This window comes from Diabrotica virgifera, chromosome 2 (genome assembly GCF_917563875.1).
Source record: "Diabrotica virgifera virgifera chromosome 2, PGI_DIABVI_V3a".
Classification (NCBI taxonomy): domain Eukaryota; kingdom Metazoa; phylum Arthropoda; class Insecta; order Coleoptera; family Chrysomelidae; genus Diabrotica; species Diabrotica virgifera.
In genome coordinates, this window is record NC_065444.1 from 240,269,980 (window position 1) to 240,288,121 (window position 18,142).

Sequence of the window (18,142 nt, forward strand, 5' to 3'; positions counted from 1 at the left end):
ATGAGGTTGATCAACTGCTTAATATTCCCAATAGTGAGCTACAAATGTGAATTTTGGACCCTGCGGCAATCCGAAAGAAGAAAGATAGATGCCACTGAAATGTTCTGTTGGACACGAATGATACGATTTCCTTGGACCGACCGTAGGACAAATAATTCAATTTTAAGAGAGCTAGAAGTTAGCCAAGGACTCTCCAGTAAATTACATCTCCAACAATTAAAATACTTTGGACATGTTATGAGAGCAAACATAGAAAACATGGAAAGACTCATTCGACAGGGAAAGGTGGGAGGCCGAAGATTCCGAGGTAGATCCCCAACAAGATGGATCGATAAAATTACAGGAATATGCAAAAGACTTATGCATGAATTAAAGGAAATGACCAGCGACAGAGATCTTTGGAGACGGGCAATACACGACATCATGTCGACCATTACACTTCCTCCGGGGCGTCAGGATTGAAGACGAAAAGTTGGTGGGGGATTAAATCTTCAGCGATCCAAAATGGAACAACCGGTTAAAAAGAAATCCGTGCAGAGTTTAGAGATTCGTGCAAAGTTAAAATAACAGTGCATTTCATCCTTACAGTTTATGGGTAGCAAGAAATTAGATTATATTGAATTTTCCGCCGAAGCTCTATGTAATTTCTATGGCTTTCCGGGTTTGACTTCGCGTTGGATAATTTTGGTTTTGAGATAAACCATTGCGGATTTTGTGTGTCGCAGAAAAAATTCTGCGAAAAGTAGTGTATGTAATATATTCTCTTGTTACTTATGCCTATTGTTCCTCATTTTCTATACCATATTTTGAAAATCTAATTTTCTGTATAGACGATAGACGACATCCCCAATTGAGGCTTTTGTTTTTATTATTTCACTTCCTAACTTTATTTGCACCTCCGTTTCTTTATACATTTTTTGTGTTATATTCACCCATTTCTCTCTAATGTTTCTTCTCAGAATGCACGTATCATAGAATAAATAGAATAATTAAACTATTTATTGAAAACCAAGAAAATATTATTACCTACAATTAGTTTTCTTATATAGACCTGGATCCCGCGTACCAAAAAAAAGTTGATTAATAGCGGGCTGAAAATTTGTTAATAGCTTAACGGTGTCTAGTCGGACAAACTTTGATGTACGGGAACACTGGAACAGGGGAAGTTTTAATTGTAGAACAGTTTAAAAATTTAGAACGCCAGAGAACATCCAATTGATTTATTACCCTTTCAATAAACTCTCATGCAAAAATCAGACTGCTATTACTAACTAACATGATTCCTGTCATTTGACATGTTCTTCGTGTTCTACTCATTACAATGCCCAGTTGGTGATAAACACCAGTTTGATTTTTGCATGAGAATTTAATGAAATGGTAACAAATCAATTGGAAGTTCTGTCCGACAAAATACATGGTAACGTTTTCGTAGTCTGACGTTCCAAATTTTTAATTAATTCAGTTAACTAAAACAATTAAAACTTCCCCTCTTCTAGTGTTCCCATACAACAAAGTTTGTCCGACTAGACACCGTTAAGCTATTAACAAATTTTCTTTTATTCTACTTTTTTGCTTGCTATTAATCAACTTTTTTTGATACTCAGGATCTAGGTCTAATAATATTGAAGTCTAAACTTAACCGTAGTAAAAATAAATTTATTTTCACTAAGTATTTATTATACACTTACTTGTTAAATAGTACAATATCGGGCAGCCAAATATGTTCAGATGGCACGTATAACATTTCAACTCCTCCATATTCTTCAGGATCCCACCTCAACTTATAGTCATACCATTTCTGAAATAAAAAAAAAAACAACTCAGAAAAGATATTGTTTAACGATTTGAAGAAATTGAAGATAATGACTGTATAGTTTACTATTTTGCAGAGAATGTAAGAACTACTAAGATAAAAGGACGGAAAAGGGGTTGGGTCAGAAACTGTTTATTGAATGATTTCGACTAGTTTGGAAGTCTAAAATTTGCACTTCATGATCAAAATATTTTTAGCCAAGGGGAAGTCGGTTGGAACCGACTGGCGCCCATTATTACATCTGATTTTGGGTCAAAAGAACTCCGACCCACTCCGCTGCCTGACAGGGCTTAGCTAGCTGGATATATACTCCTACGTCTCCTCTTCTTCTTGCTAGCGGCTTGAAGGGTGGGGTAATATCCTTTCCTGGGAAATATCGTTTCGCTAGCTAAAATTTTAGAATTATTTATTATCAGCGTCATTAGCCTGTTTACACATCCGTATAACAGCAGAATAAGTATAGTAGGAAAAATAAAAGATTACCCATGAGCGATCATATTAAACATATCTTTTCTATGTCCCAGAAAATATTGAACTAGTACCAGCACTATAAGAACAGCTTACATAAGTATTACATGTACTTGTGTTGGCCATTTTTTTTTTGTAACACGTTGACAGTAAAATGCAGCGTGTTTTATACTTTCGTTCATGGGTAATCTTTCATTTTTCCTATTGTAATGTTTTGTCTTAATAAAGTTGTTTCATTATATCTATCGTTTCTAGGTGTCTCTTTGTAGCATATTTTCAAAATTTTAGATTATACAGCTGATCATCCAGTCGTACTTCAACAGCGTAGGTGAGAACATCGTTAAAGTATAGAACAATTATTAATAGTGTAGTAGTAATATTAATTATTATTTAATAAATATAGTTAGAGTTATAAGGATATTGTGAGTTCCTAGTGCATTTATATGGAGGTGGATACTGAGGGGAAACCCCCTGCTCAACCAGATCCTGGAGAAAATATAGATCCTGTAAATCAGATAAGTGGTTCAAATAATTTAAATTTAGTTATAGATTCTCCTTTAATAAATAAACATGCAAATGAACAAAACAACAAAAATCAGTTTGTATCGAAAGAAAAGTTTGTAGATTCAAGTTTAAATCCAACACCGAGTTTATCGGTTTCTAATGACAACGATAAAAAAGATAAAACAACATTCTTTTATCAGTCTACGGACACGGCTCCTTTTCAAATTTATATTGAAAACAATACGGATAATTATACAGGGCAGTTAAATGCAATAAAAATTGGAGAAATAATATTAACATCATATCCGCAATTAGATAATAAAATAAAACAAATACAGTCTATAGGGAAAAATCGTATTCGGGTATTGTTGAAAGATTATTTAAGTGCTAATATATTAATAAAATCACACATTTTAAAAAATAAAAATTTGTCTGCATACATTCCTAAATTTTTAATATTTCGTTTGGGAATTATTAGACACATTGATAAAGATTTACCAGTTGATTATTTGAAAAATAAAATTAGGGCCTAAGATTTTCATCGTAAATTTGAAGTTGAATTTGTTAAAAGAATGAATCGAAAAATAAAAAATTCAAATAACGAAATAGAATTAATACCCACAAGTACCATTTTGGTTTCTTTCAAAAGTCAAACTCTACCTAAGTATGTAGAAATAAATAAGGTTCTTTACGAAGTAGAAGTTTATAAACAAAGGGTTGTAATGTGTAATAATTGTTATCGTTACGGACATATTGGTAAGCAATATCGTTCTAAAATAAGATGCTTGAAATGCTCTCAGAATCATGACACAGTAACCTGCTCATCAGAAGAAGTTACAGTAAGGTGTTTTTCTTGCAATGGAAACCATTTTACAAACGATTTTAGTAGATGTCCAGAATACAATAGACAAGAAAAAATTAAACAAATTATGTCACAGTCAAATTGTTCCTTCAAGGATGCAAATAGTAGTGTTCCTAAAAAAGTTACGCTGATATAGTATCTAAGCATTTAACTACAACCACAATTGATAACAAAATAGTTAATTCTAATCTAGATCAAAATTCATTATTAAATTCAGTTAATGTTCATGTACCGTCTACATCGTCCAAGTCATTTCCACCAATATCGTACCAGTCCAATACGCGACCCATTTCTCAACGATCAAATCCACATTCATATTCTCAAGCACAATTAAATAGCTTTCCAAAAAAAAGTAAAAGATCGTATCCTTTATCTCCCGATCCTACATTGTCAGAGCACCAGTCCATTGTTAGTTCAGTTAACCTTCCGTTTAAAAAAGGAGGAATTTTGAGCACAGAACAATATCTTTCCAATATCCAAAAAGAAAATAATTCAGAAAACGAAGGTAATGAAATTTCAAACTTAATTTTTCAGATAGTTTTATCAACCATAAATATAATAAAGAGCAAAAATAAATTCGATATACAAGAAAACGAAATTACAAATATTATTAAAGCTAGTTTAAATAACCTTTTTGAACATGGATCAGATAACTCTTTGTCAATGGAATCTTAAATCGGCAAATTCAAATAAAGAAAACTTACAATATTTGTTAAATGAGAAAAACATTGATATAGCTTGCTTGTCAGAAACTAGATTTACATCCAATAAATATTTTAATCTTCCAGGCTACAATATTGTGAGGGATGACCGTTTGGACCGCAGTGGTGGTGGAACGGCCATCCTTACTAAGTCGAAACTTTTGTATACGGAACTACCGATCTCTGTTCTCCTACCTAATTGTAATCAAATATCCATTATTGTAAAATGTAATGATAAAAAAAATATTACTATTGTATCGCTATACGTTCCACCAAAAACTAAAATTTCTTTGCATATTTGGGATAAATTCTTCAGTTCTTTTAAGCCACCTGTAATCTTTACAGGAGATTTTAATTCGCATAATATTGCTTGGGGTGGGCCAAACACAGACTGCTACGGCATAACACTTATGAAAGCCCTAGATCGAAATAATCTTGTCTATCTAAACGATGGAACAGCTACATTTATAGGAAATTATTTACAAACTCAGTCAGCTATCGATTTGACAATTTGTTCTCCTTGTATAAAACATTTACTACATTGGCAAACATTGAAGGATCTTTACGGGTCTGATCATATTCCATGCATTACACAAATATATATGTCTCCCAAAATTAATAAATCATTATCTTGTAGAAAATGGAATATTAAAAAGGCTAACTGGGATCTATATTATATGGAGTCCTATGAACAGTTTAGTAAAACAGAAGTTGGTGATTACAATTCTTTTATACAAATTGTAGAAACCACAGCAAACCTTTCTATACCTAAATTTAAATCCAATCAATGTTCAAATAAAAATAAACAATGGTGGAATGAAAAATGCCAGTATTTAGTACAGAAACGAAAAAATAGTTTTCATAAATATATGAATAATCCCACATTAGATAATTTGTTAGAATATAAAAGAACTGATGCTATAGCAAAAAAAACTTTTAAGCAAACTAAAAAAGATAGCTGGATAAATTATTGTAAATCTCTCAATAGATCAATACCCCTTAAGACTATATGGAAAAAGGTAAATAACTTTAAAAATCGCAAAATCTCTAATCAAACTCAATCAGATCAAGAAGAATGGCGAGCGGAATTTCATAACATTTTAACTCCTCCATATGTATCACCTGATCCAATATTTCTTGACTGTCCAGGGGTGACAGAACATCATAGAGTGTCAATTATCTCACCAATCAGTTTTCAAAACAAGAATTAGATATGGCATTTAAAAAGTCTGCCAATACAGCCTCAGGTTTTGATAATATGCATTATTCTATGTTGTTTAATCTTTCTAAACCAGGAAAAATTTTGCTTCTAAATCTACTAAACGATATTTGGTTAAATAAAATCGACATACCTTCACAATGGAAAAACTATATTTTAGTTCCCATACTTAAGCCAGGAAAACCAAAAAATCAAGCATCGTCATATAGGGCCATTTCTTTATCATCATGTGTTTTAAAAACATATGAAAGAATGATAAAATCACGACTAGAATTTTTTTTAGAATCTAATAACCTTATTCATAGTTCTCAATTTGGGTTTCGAAAAAAAAAATCGGCATATGAAAACCTGGCCAATATTGTTACAGATATTCAACTATCACTTTCCAATGACCAGTCAACATCAGCTTTATTTTTAGACATAAAAGGGGCATATGACAACGTAAAATTAGATATATTATATTTAAAAATGTGTCAAATGGGAATTCCTCAAAGTCTAGCTAAACACGTATATATTCTATACAACAACAGAAATCTATTTTTCAGAGAAAATAACTCATTCTCTGAATGCAGACAAACATCTATGGGGCTGCCACAAGGTGGTATATTAAGTCCTATATTATATTTAATTTATTCAAGTGATTTAATTGTTGACATCCCACAAAATGTATCTATTTTGCAATATGCCGATGATATTGTTATTTACACTCGTCACAAATCCATTGAGATAGGCCATAAGCAACTTAATTATGCAGTAAAAAATTTAGACAATTGGACTTTCAATAATGGCTTATCAATTTCCGAAGAAAAATCAGTATTAGTTACTTTTACAAGAAAAAGATTTCGTTGTCCTTCTCAAATAAAGTTATCAAAATATGTATTTCCTTACAAATCTTCTATTAAATTTTTAGGAGTAATTTTAGATTGTAAATTAAATTGGAAAGAACACATAAATTATGTAATCAAAAGAACAGAAAATAGTGTAAATTTATTAAAAACTTTCAGTCATTCCTCCTGGGGAGGAGATCCAAAAATAATGTTACTGTTTTATAAAACACTTGTCAGATCTATTTTAGATTATGGTTCTTTATTTTACCATTCAGCAGCGGAATCAAATCTTAAAAAAATAGATCAAATAAAAAACAAATGTCTTCGACTCAGTATTGGATACTTGGGAAGCACGCCTATAGACGTCATGGAAGCTGAAACATGTGAACCACCACTGAACCTGCGTAGAAGATTTTTGTCTGACAAATTCGTATTAAAGTTAAGTTCACAGAAATCTAAGGTGTTGGCTAAAATATCCAGTTTAGCCAGTATGGTTTTGACATCTAAATATTGGGAGAAGAAAAAAACACCGTTATTAGTTGAAAGTTTTATTACCAATATACACAGATATGAACAACTTTATCAATCCAATGGTATCCCTTTATGGAATTATCCCTATGAAATGTTTCTATATCCAGTAAAGACTCATATTAATGTTAGATACTTGTGTCAAAACAGTGATATTATACAAAAAGAACATTATCGGGAATGTACAGTTAAGTGGAAGGAGTATGGAAAAATTTATACTGATGGATCGAAATCGGAACATGGAGTTGGTTGTGCCGTTTATTACCCTTCTAAAAATATTAAGTTAATATACAAACTACCAGAAATGTTGTCAATTTTCAGTGCAGAGCTTATTGCCATAAAACTAGCAATTAGTATGTGTTTAGAACAAGAAGATGATAAATTTGTTATATTCACAGACTCTAAAAGTTCTGTAGAAAAACTTAAAAACCTTTGTTTAAATCCTAATTTAAATTATATACTTCTTGATATTTTGGAATTGTATCACAATGTATTAAGTATGGGAAAACAAGTTTATATTTCATGGATCAAAGCCCATTCAGGTATAGAAGAAAATGAAGAAGTGGATTCTTTAGCAAAAAATGGTGCGAAAAATGGAAGAATACTCGGATCAAAAATACCAGAATCTGACTTTATTCCAATTTTTCGAAAGGAACTAAAGGAAAATTGGCAGCTAAAATATGAATTAGGAGAGAAGGGACAGTTTTTTAAGAATATATAACCAAAAATAAGGGACAAACCATGGTTTGAGAATATATGTAATCGTTCAATTATTCGGATTATAAGTCGAATGCGCTGTAATCATGCCTTATTTCCCGTGTATAAATGTAAAATAGGTTTGTTAGATAATAATAAATGTCTTTGTGATGAAATTGCCGATTTACAACATATTATTTTAGAATGTTTTATTTAAAAAAAAATAGAAATTGACAAGCTTTATCAAAATTTAATATCTTACAATATGAAATTTCCAATAAATATTTCAAATCTATTGACATTAGAGGATAATAGTATTTATAGTATTATATATCAGTATGTAAAATCTACTAACATTACATTGTAAGCAGTATTGCGACAGACAAAAAAAATTTTTTCATTGTTAGCCTAAACCGAAAAAATAATTAAAAAAATAAATAAAAAAGACAAACAACAAAATAAAATATGTACTAAAAAATAAAAAAATAATAATAATATAAAAAAACAAAACAATAAAAAAATACATAAATCCTAATAAAACGAAGAGAAATAAAAAAATTAAAAAAAACCAAAAAAAAACAAAAAAAAATACATAAAAAATAATAAAAATATGCAAACAAAATCATTAGGCATTTACTAACATACCAATATTGTATTGTATACAAATTATTGTCACTCAATGTACCACGTATATAAATGTAAGTATAAGTAAGCAATGGTTGATAAAACTATAAGAAAACATGACTGGCCTTTTGGCTACGCCAGTGCCATTAACTTAGTTAAAAAAAAACAGCTGATCATCGGAAAAAGTGTTATTTTTGGTAAAAGAAAAATTTCCTACAAACTTTACGCCAAAACCATAAAGAAACTTGTAGTAAAACATAGAAAAAATAGGTTAAACAATTTAGTGTGTGCTTACCTGAACAACCCACAAATTAGTGGTCATTATTTGGTTCTTCAGATTCATCTCTATGAGTTGTGATAATTTGAGACTGAGCCAAACGGTGAGCGTTTCGGTGTGGTTGATAACTGGTCGAATAAGCCTATTGTAGTTGCTGAGCAAATCATCGTAGAGCCTTTTAGCGTCCGGGTTAGCTTCAATATGTTTGATAGCTGTAATCAACAATAAAATTTGCAATAAAATGTTTCAAATAACGACACAATCAGAAAAATATTCAGATTTGTATTTAAAAACCCTAAGAATATGTACCCCCTATTAAGATACGCAAAATGCTTACACCCCAGAATTAAATTTTTTTAGGTTATATGTTAAAATAAGACAGCGCAATTTTAGCCCACCACCTCCTCTCCCCTCCCCTAGCACCTCCGAAAACGTCTTTTTTTGGGTTTATGTTTCTTTCGGTGGGTTGCAATTAATTTTAAAATTTCAAAAAATTCACATGCATAGTTGAGGCTTTTAAAATCTTGTCTATTTCTTATAAACTCGTAGGTTGTGTGTAGGACGCCTTCACACAAGACTTCAAAATAAATCAAATCAATTTTTATAGCTTATATTTTTTTTATAATTTTCTACAATTTAAAGTAAATGAGTCCTTTAGGACATTCAAAAATTGAATTTGATCTATTTTGAAATCTATAAAATGAAATCTCCCAAAACCCCTAAAATAACAGTTTTTGAAATTTGAAAGCGGCTCACCTTACGGAAATATCTGGAAAATAACAGAAATATATTTTGTTGACAAAATATACACAATAAAAAAATATACCTGTTAAACGTATAAAGTTAATATATTTTCGAAAAAAAAAAATGATGCATTGTTGGTTAAGTACACTCGATCTACGGTTCTATAAAATAGACGAATTTTGTAAAAGCGTCAACTATGTGTATGAATTTTTTGAAACTTGTTAGTTGACTGCAACCGATCGAAAAAAACAATAAAAAAAATGACGTTTTAGGAAGTAGAGAAGGGAGGTAGCAGGATAAAATTGCACTGTGTAATTTTTTTAACACATAAAACCTAAATAAATTAAAAAAATAATTCAGTTTGTATGGATATCAAAAAATATGATTAACACTGCGAAAAATCGCAAAATCCCTTAAGAGGATCGGTACGTATTTTCGGCTGCAATGCTATTCAAATGGGGATTCATTTTTTTCGAATCCTGAGAAAACTAATAAGTATTTTTGAAAAATTTAAACGCAGAATGAAAAATCACGTTATTAGCGAGGGCCAAAAGTCCCTGAGAACATCTATAATGTTTATTTTAATAAGTTACAGGGGTGAAAAACTAAGAGAAAATTCAGTGTGATTTTTAATTTCAAATATATCATTCAAAATAAACTTTTTATTTATTCTAAGGGACTTTCGGCCCTCGGTAATAATTTAGTCTTTCATTCTGCGTTTAAATTTTTCAAAAATATTTATTGGTTTTTTCAGGATTCGAAAAAAATGAACACAATGCCGTGGTAATATTTTCCAAATCTATCTTTGTCTTACAACACACTCAGCCGAATATAATATTGTCAGAATATATTGTCAGTCAGACACTGACAATCAGTGACAATTTTAAATATTTGACATTGCATCGGAAATATGTTGAGTTATTGATTAAATATTATTGAAATATAGTGTATTTGATAAATAATTGATTTTAGACGTGAATTTAATAAAAAGTTATTTATTGTGTATTATTTGTTGAAGATCCAAGCAGAGAATACATCAGGATAATATATTCTGTGATCCAAGTATTTTGTTGTTAAAGATGTTCAAAATTGTAAGCGTTCCATAACAATATATTATTAAAAAATCACTTTAACACTTTTCCTCTTTTCTCGATTGAGTATTAGTCTTTGTTGTACAAATAAATTATTACAATCACTGAATACATAGATAGTGAAATAATTATCACATTTATTAACTGAATTAATAATTTCCAATTATAAAAATAACAGTTATCCAAGAACATTCAAAACTCATCTCTTTAAATTAATGATGACATTTTCAAGTAGAATGACATTCTAGTAATGTTTACATATCCATACCAGTGTGAATTTTACTACACGTAATTTGCCGTGTAAAGACAGAAAAAGTAGGGATACACGTAAAATATTTGCGAATTATGTACCCATAGCCTTAAGGTGATACAGTAGCGATCAACAGGTAGCCAAAACGCGTTCCAAGATTGCGGCTGTAATTTTGAATATTTTTTCGAGATATTTGGCACACGTATTCGTAATATAATAAAGAATGGCGGTACAGAGCCCAATTTGAAAAATATATTAATATGTGGAAATTACTCTGTAATTAAATACAATATTAAAAAAACGAGCCTGTACCGCCATTAAGAAGAACAAAAAAATACACTTTCTTCAAATAAACTTTTTTATCCGATGCCTAGATTTTGTGTCATTTTAGAACTACTAATGAAATAAAAAATTTTAGTAGATCCAAAATGACACAAAATCTAGGCATCGGATAAAAAAGTTTATTTGAAGAAAGTGTATTTTTTTGTTCTTCTTAATGGCGGTACAGGCTCGTTTTTTTAATATTGTATTTAATTACAGAGTAATTTCCACATATTAATATATTTTTCAAATTGGGCTCTGTACCACCATTCTTTATTATATTACGAATACGTGTGCCAAATATGTCAAAAAAATATTCAAAATTACAGTCGCAATCTTGGAACGCGTTTTGGCTACCTGTTGATCGCTACTGTTTCCTCTTAAATACATTGACAGAAATATTGTTTTTTGGGAGTTTAAAGGTGTCTCGCCCAATTTTTGAATGTCCTAAATGACTTAGTTACTTCAAATTACATGTAACCGATAAAAAACCTTGATTTTTATCTTTAAGTCTATTAAATAGAGAAAATATCCCAAATCACCTATAAACCAGTTTTTCGTATTTTCTAAGGTGGAGTACCTCACGGAAAAATCTGAAAAAATTGTCTGATATATATTTTTTGACAAAATATACAAAATATTAGAACTGCAGCTGTCTCCAAAAGAAAGTTATAGGTTTAAAAAAAAAGCATTTTTAATTGTGATGTGTACACAACCTATGGGTCTAAAAAAATTGATAAGTTTTGTAAAAGCCCCAACTATGCGTGAGAAGTTTTTGAAATTTTGAAATTAATTGCAACCCACCGGAGAAAAATATATCTAAAAATGATATTTTTTGGAGTTATTAGGAAAGGGAGAAGGTGGTCGGCTAAAATTGCCCTAAATGTTATTATTTAATACGTAATAATAGGTACGTTAATATTTACATCGAATGTAAAAAAAATGAAAAATTGAATTCTTGGAGTGAGAGTATTTTACCTGTCTTAAGAGGGAGCAGGGCCTATTTTACCACTAGGCCCATGAGGCACCTGCCTCGGGCCCGCATTTTAATGAGCCCGGAAAGATAACTAAAATTTTTTTTTATTGCAATAACAAAATAAATTTTCAAAATTCTTTCATTTTACGAACAGAAAATGATAAATTAGTCCAGAAAGCCACTGCCCATCCGCTAGGAAAAATATTCTAATTCGGATTCTTTGCACAATCTTACTCAAAAAGGACTCCTTTTAACAAATTTGCATGTTGCCAGGACCAAAAAGTGGTCAAAAATTTTTTAAACGTTTTTTTTTTGTTTTTTTCCTAAAATTATTTTTTTTTGCACGGAAAAAAGTTTTTTTAGGTTTTTTGGATTATTCCAAAGAGAAAAGGTCTTTAGTGACTTTTCTCTAAAAATGATAGTTTTTGACATATAAGCGATTAAAAATTGAAAAATTGCGAAATCGGCCATTTTTAACCCTCAAAAACTATGTGAAAAGCTGAAAATTTGAATGTTGCCAAGGTAAGTAGATATTCTTTAAATATCTATTGATGAAATCCCGAAGAGTTTTTTGCAATACAATATTTAAAACTCCTTTGTTTTTTAATTGCTAATCAAGCGTACACGACACTATTTTCCACCGACAGTACGGTGCAAATGAAAGGACTAAATTCGTTATTTCGTAAATCGGCGACTTTAAGGAAAAATCCCGAAACAGGTCGATTTTTATTTTTAAGTTGTGATATTGTGGCATATATGGTATACTACTGACGTCATCCATCTGGACGTGATGACGTAATCGATGATTTTTTTTAATGAGAATAGGGGTCGTGTGCTAGCTCATTTAAAAGGTTCTTCAATTCTCTATTCAGTAATATAAACATTTACATAATTATTTATACAGGGTGTCCAAAAAATTTTTATTAAATTAAATTATTTGAAAAAAAAAGAAGTAGGACACTCTGTATAAAAAAATATGTAAATGTTTACATTACTTGATGGAGAATTGAAGAACCTTTCAAACGAGCTACCACACGACCCCTATTCTCATTTAAAAAAATCATCGATTACGTCATCACGCCCAGACGGATGACGTCACTAGTATACCATATATGCCACAATATCATAACTTAAAAATAAAAATCGACCTGTTTCGGGATTTTTCCTTAAAGTCGCCGATTTTCGAAATAACGAATTTATTCCTTTCATTTGCACCATACTGTCGATGGAAAATAGTGTCGCGCACGCTTGATTCGCAATTAAAAAACAAAGGAGTTTTGAATATTGTATTGCAAAAAACTCTTCGGGATTTCATCAATCGATGTTTAACGAATATCTACCTACCTTGGCAACATTCAAATTTTCAGTTTTTCGCATAGTCTTTGAGGGTTAAAAATGGCCGATTTCGCAATTTTTCAATTTTTAATCGCTTATAATATGTCAAAAACTATCATTTTTAGAAAAAAGTCACTAAATACCTTTTCTGTTTGGAATGATCCAAGAAACCTAAGAAAACTTTTTTCCATGCAATAAAAATAATTTTAGGAAAAAAACAAAAAAAAACGTTTAAAACATTTTTGACCACCTTTTGGTCCTGGCAACATGGAAATTTCTTAAAAGGAGTGCTTTTTGAGTAAGATTGTGCAAAAAATCCGAATTAGAATATTTTTCCTAGCTGATGCGCAGTGGCTTTCTGGACTAAATGATGACTTCCCTGTTGATTTTCAAGCGACTTCACTTGTGACAAGTTCATCTCCTATAGAAAGAGACAACTCATTTCCTAGCGATTGGCCAAAATATTTAAATATGGAATTTCAACAATATTTTATAAATAATCGACCGAATCGATATAATATTGATAAAATTAGTGAATGTATTACACAACTGGATAATAATAAAACCAGATATTTGCAAAGTGCCATTTTTTATAAAATGAAAGCTAATGGGGAAAAAATTCTTCGCGAGTGGGTAGTGTACAGTACAGTCCTAAATGTAGCCGTGTTTACTGTTACGTTTGTAAACTGATTTCCACCAAAATTATTGTTCTTCTAACTTTCGATGGGTATAATGATTGGAAAACTATCAATAGGGTAGTTATTTAACATGAGCGATCTCCTGAACATATTTCTTCAATTGGTACGTTAGTCAAGAGAAGTAGTACATCAGAAAAAATTGTTACATTAATGAAAGAAAGTTACATATTTAGAAGAAAAGGAATATTGGAGAAACGTTCTTACGAACGTTTCAACGAACGTTTCAACGGTTCAACGAATAATAGCCACCATTAAATTTTTGTCCACGAACGGTCTACTATTTTATGGTTTACTAAAGGCAATGACATAATATAGGATACCTACAGTGCGTCGCATTTAAGATGAAGACAGCCCTATATTTTGGCTATCAAAATAAATACATATACAGATTTGAATATTTTCAGTCATAGAGGTTGAATGTTCACATTTTTAAGATGCTTAGCTGAAATTTAAATTTTAAACGCAGCCTACTGCGAATCCTCAAACAGGGTAAATTTTCCATATTTGGCTTCGCGTTAGAGCTATCGGAAAATGTTATTTGAAAAAGTTGTTCCAAATATTTTTTTATTATTTGTAGTCAGGACCCTAAAAATTAAAATTTGCTGGCCCGAGATGCAGCTTGGAACAGCTGAGATGAAATTTAGGGTCCTGACTACAAATACTGAAAAAACTAAAAGTGCGAATTCTGTCATTCAATTTGGTATGTGGGGTTAGAATAAGATTTGGAAGTACTTTTTCAAATAACTTTTTCCGATGTCTCTAACGCGAAGCAAAATATAGAAAATTTACCCTGTTTTTGGATTGGCAGTAGGCCGCGATTAAAATTTAAATTTCAGTTGAGTATTTTAATAATGCGACACACTGTATTTAAACAATGTTTAATTGTTTAAATATAAATTTTATTTATTGCTAATAGAAATTTAAATTTCTGGTCCAACTATATTTCTATTAAATAATTAATTCAGTTAAAAAGTTATTATTATTATTATTAAATCATATTTAGAGGCCTGAAAATGGTACAATGCCTCGGGCCTGATTTGAAGTAAAATAGGCTCTGGCAGGGAGTACCCGTTTGTCTTTGTGATTGGCTTACAACTTTGACAAGTGATAAAACAAGTAATCTTTTCTTATGATTTGTAAACAGCAGCTAGTTTCAGCTGGAAACTGTAGGCAAATAAACCTTGGCAAAAAATATGAATGAAAAGCCTTATTTTAAAGGTACATATTATACAAAGGTACAAAAAATATTATCAGTAATTAGAATTTTCTTTTTTCTTATGTTATGTTTAACAAAATATTTAAAATATATTTACTGATGTCTAAACGCATTCTGTAAACATAACCTACTTTTACATCACAACTGTTTAACAAAAACCTGTCTTACCTGAAGTATCTTTGAGTATGAGAAAAACAACGAAACAAAAAACAAGTTTGTCAGAATATATACAGTAGGAAAAATGAGAAAGAATACGCATGAACGAACATATAAAACACGCTGTATTTTCCTGTCACCGTGTCACACAAAAAATTGGCCAGCGCAAGTACATGTAACAATTATTGTTATTCTTGTTCTCATGATCATTTTTCAGTGCGTCATTAATTATGACGTCATATACTGTATTGGGTGTGTCGAGACTTATTTCATGTAATTATTGACGAATCTGACAGATGCCAGAATCGTACTTCGCCATAGGTGAAAAGCTTGTGGAATTAAACTAATTAGTAATTTAGTAGATTTTATTTTTACACAATATGTTAACATGTAGGTATTTTTTATAAAGGGGAATAAAATTAAAAAGTAAACAATATTGTTAATTAAATTTATAAATATGGAAACATTCAAAAATGACACAAAACTATCCATAAACTGTATTTTTATCTTCTTCTCTAGGTGCTGTCTCCGCTTCAAAAGTTGGTAATCATCAGAGCGATCTTTATTTCTGAAACCGCGGCTCTAAATAATTCATTGTTATTACATCCAAACCAGTTCCTAAGGTTCTTCAGCCATGAGTTACGTCTCCTAACTATGGATATTTTTCTTGTATAATAATCTGGAGTATAAACTAACTTCTAACGAATTAAATTCTAAACCAAAATACAAAACTAACTTTTAACGAACTAAATTCTAAACCAAAACACAAAATAATGCACAAAAACGTTGTGAAACACAAGGGAAGTCGAATTCGAAATTTCAAAATGATAGGTACACAAAATACTGACCTGAATGATAACCGTCACTTGACTCTTTGACACTTCTAAAAATTGGCCAAAATGGACGAAGTTTTCGTCAAATGTTCGTAATACGTGTATTTGATTGGCTAGAAAAACGCGCATTCTAAATATCAACGAATCAAACGTAGGTTAGGAATAGACATCTTATGTATATAACCATTGTAATGCTGCATTATTTTTGTGTTTAATCACGGAGCTACCGCTTTTTCCGTCTCATCAAACTTAATGCATTAGAGAGAAATCGAAAAACTGTGACGCACTGAAAAATGATCATGAGAACAAGAATACATGTACTTGCACTGGACAATTTTCTTTGTGACACGGTGACAGGAAAATACAGCGTGTTTTATATGTTCGTTCATGGGTACTCTTTTATTTTTCCGACTGTAATTATTTTAAAAACCATATAATTTGATGGTCATCGTCATTGGGTAGGTTATATTTAATATAATTTGTCCTAATGCACTTTTAGGTAATACATACTCAACCCGCGGGTCTATAAAAAATTTGTAAGTTGTGTAAAAGCCTCAAATATGCTTGCGAAGAAAAAATAGAAACGAAAAATTGACGTTTTAGTAGGTATTGGGAGGGGGGTGGCGGGCTAAAATTTTGCTACGTCATATTTTTTAAACACATAAAACGCAAACAAATTAAAACGTTGAATAAATTTGCATCGATCTCAAAAATATGATTAACCCCGCAAAAACCCTTAAAAACCATAAAGAACATGCCTTTTTGGGCACGTTTTGGGCCTTTTGTAAAAGCTTCAATTATGCATGTAAATATTTTAAAATTCCTAAATTGATTGCAACCCACTGAAAAAAAATTGATCGGAAAAATAACGTTTTTTGGTTGGGGGTAGGGAAAGGGGGAGATGGGCGAAAATTGCCCTAAATGTTATTGTTCAATTATTATATAGAACGTAAAAAAATTAAAAATTAAATGCTGGGGCGAGAGCCTCTCTGAGAGCTTAAAGGGGGTTCCCTTTTTTTCGTTTGTGATTGGCCTATAATTTTCACAGGAAATACAGCCAGTAATCTTATGTGTTTATTTGTAAACAGCAGCTACATTTAGCTAGAAACTGTAGACAAATAAACGTTGGCGAAAAATATTAATGCAAAGCCTTCTTTGGTGGATAAAAAATTATTATAATTTTCTTCGTTCTTATATTATGCTTAACTAAATATTTAAAATATATTTTCTGATAATGTATGAACGCATTCTGTAAACATAACCTACTTTTACATCACAACTGTTTAACAAAAACCACTCTTACCTGAGGCATCTTTGAGCATGAAAACAACAACGAAACCAAGAACTAGTTCACATTTTAAAAACTGCATTGTTGTTTAAACAATTAATTTGAGCAAGTCGTTACGCCCACATATCTGATGACAGATGACGGTCTCAGTTCTGATCCTGTGCGAGCGCGCAAATTGGACCAGTTTCTAACTCGGGAAAATCGATAGAGGAACGCAAGCAAGCTCTGCACAGACTTACGAGGGAAATTTGGAAAATTTTTAGGTGCATTTGTTGTTTATTTAATAACTTCTGGAAACTGATTGTGAAATCTAACATTAGGTTTTTCAACAGTTTTTCATCCTAAGAAAAATATTTCCGCAAACTATATAGTACAATCTGTTCTAAGACAAAAGTGGAAAAATATAACACATATCATTTGAAAAAAGAGAGAAAGCTCCAAAAATTATAAAACAAATAGATATTTATCTACTCTATCTCATATTAGGTATAAGTTTTTGGTTTGTGAAAACTGTCATTATAGATAGCAGTGCGTGAAGAATTTAAAGTGTGAGTGAAGTAACAATGTATTTTAAATGGGCTTTAATTTATCGCACTGTTGTTTGCCACACTTTCACCTAATCAAATATTCTTAACTTTCGCGTTGTCATGGTGATGACATGTGAGCAATAAATTGCAACAAAGCTTTTGACATTTCTGTGGTTTGAAAGAAGTCA

General features: G+C 30.9%; 1 protein-coding gene across 1 annotated transcript in view; it reads right to left on the minus strand.

The window, feature by feature from the left end:
- The window catches only part of LOC114331675 (acetylcholine receptor subunit beta-like 2), a 158,825-nt gene extending 141,262 nt beyond the window's left edge, over positions 1-17,563 (minus strand). Inside the window, exons 1-3 of the mRNA XM_050643136.1 lie at positions 17,443-17,563; positions 8,538-8,731; positions 1,689-1,798 (exon numbers count right to left, since the gene is read on the minus strand). Of these exons, the coding sequence (XP_050499093.1) occupies positions 1,689-1,798; positions 8,538-8,731; positions 17,443-17,509 (371 nt within the window). The 5' untranslated portion in view covers positions 17,510-17,563. The remainder of the gene's footprint in view (positions 1-1,688; positions 1,799-8,537; positions 8,732-17,442) is intronic.
- Between the last annotated feature and the right edge of the window lie 579 nt (positions 17,564-18,142).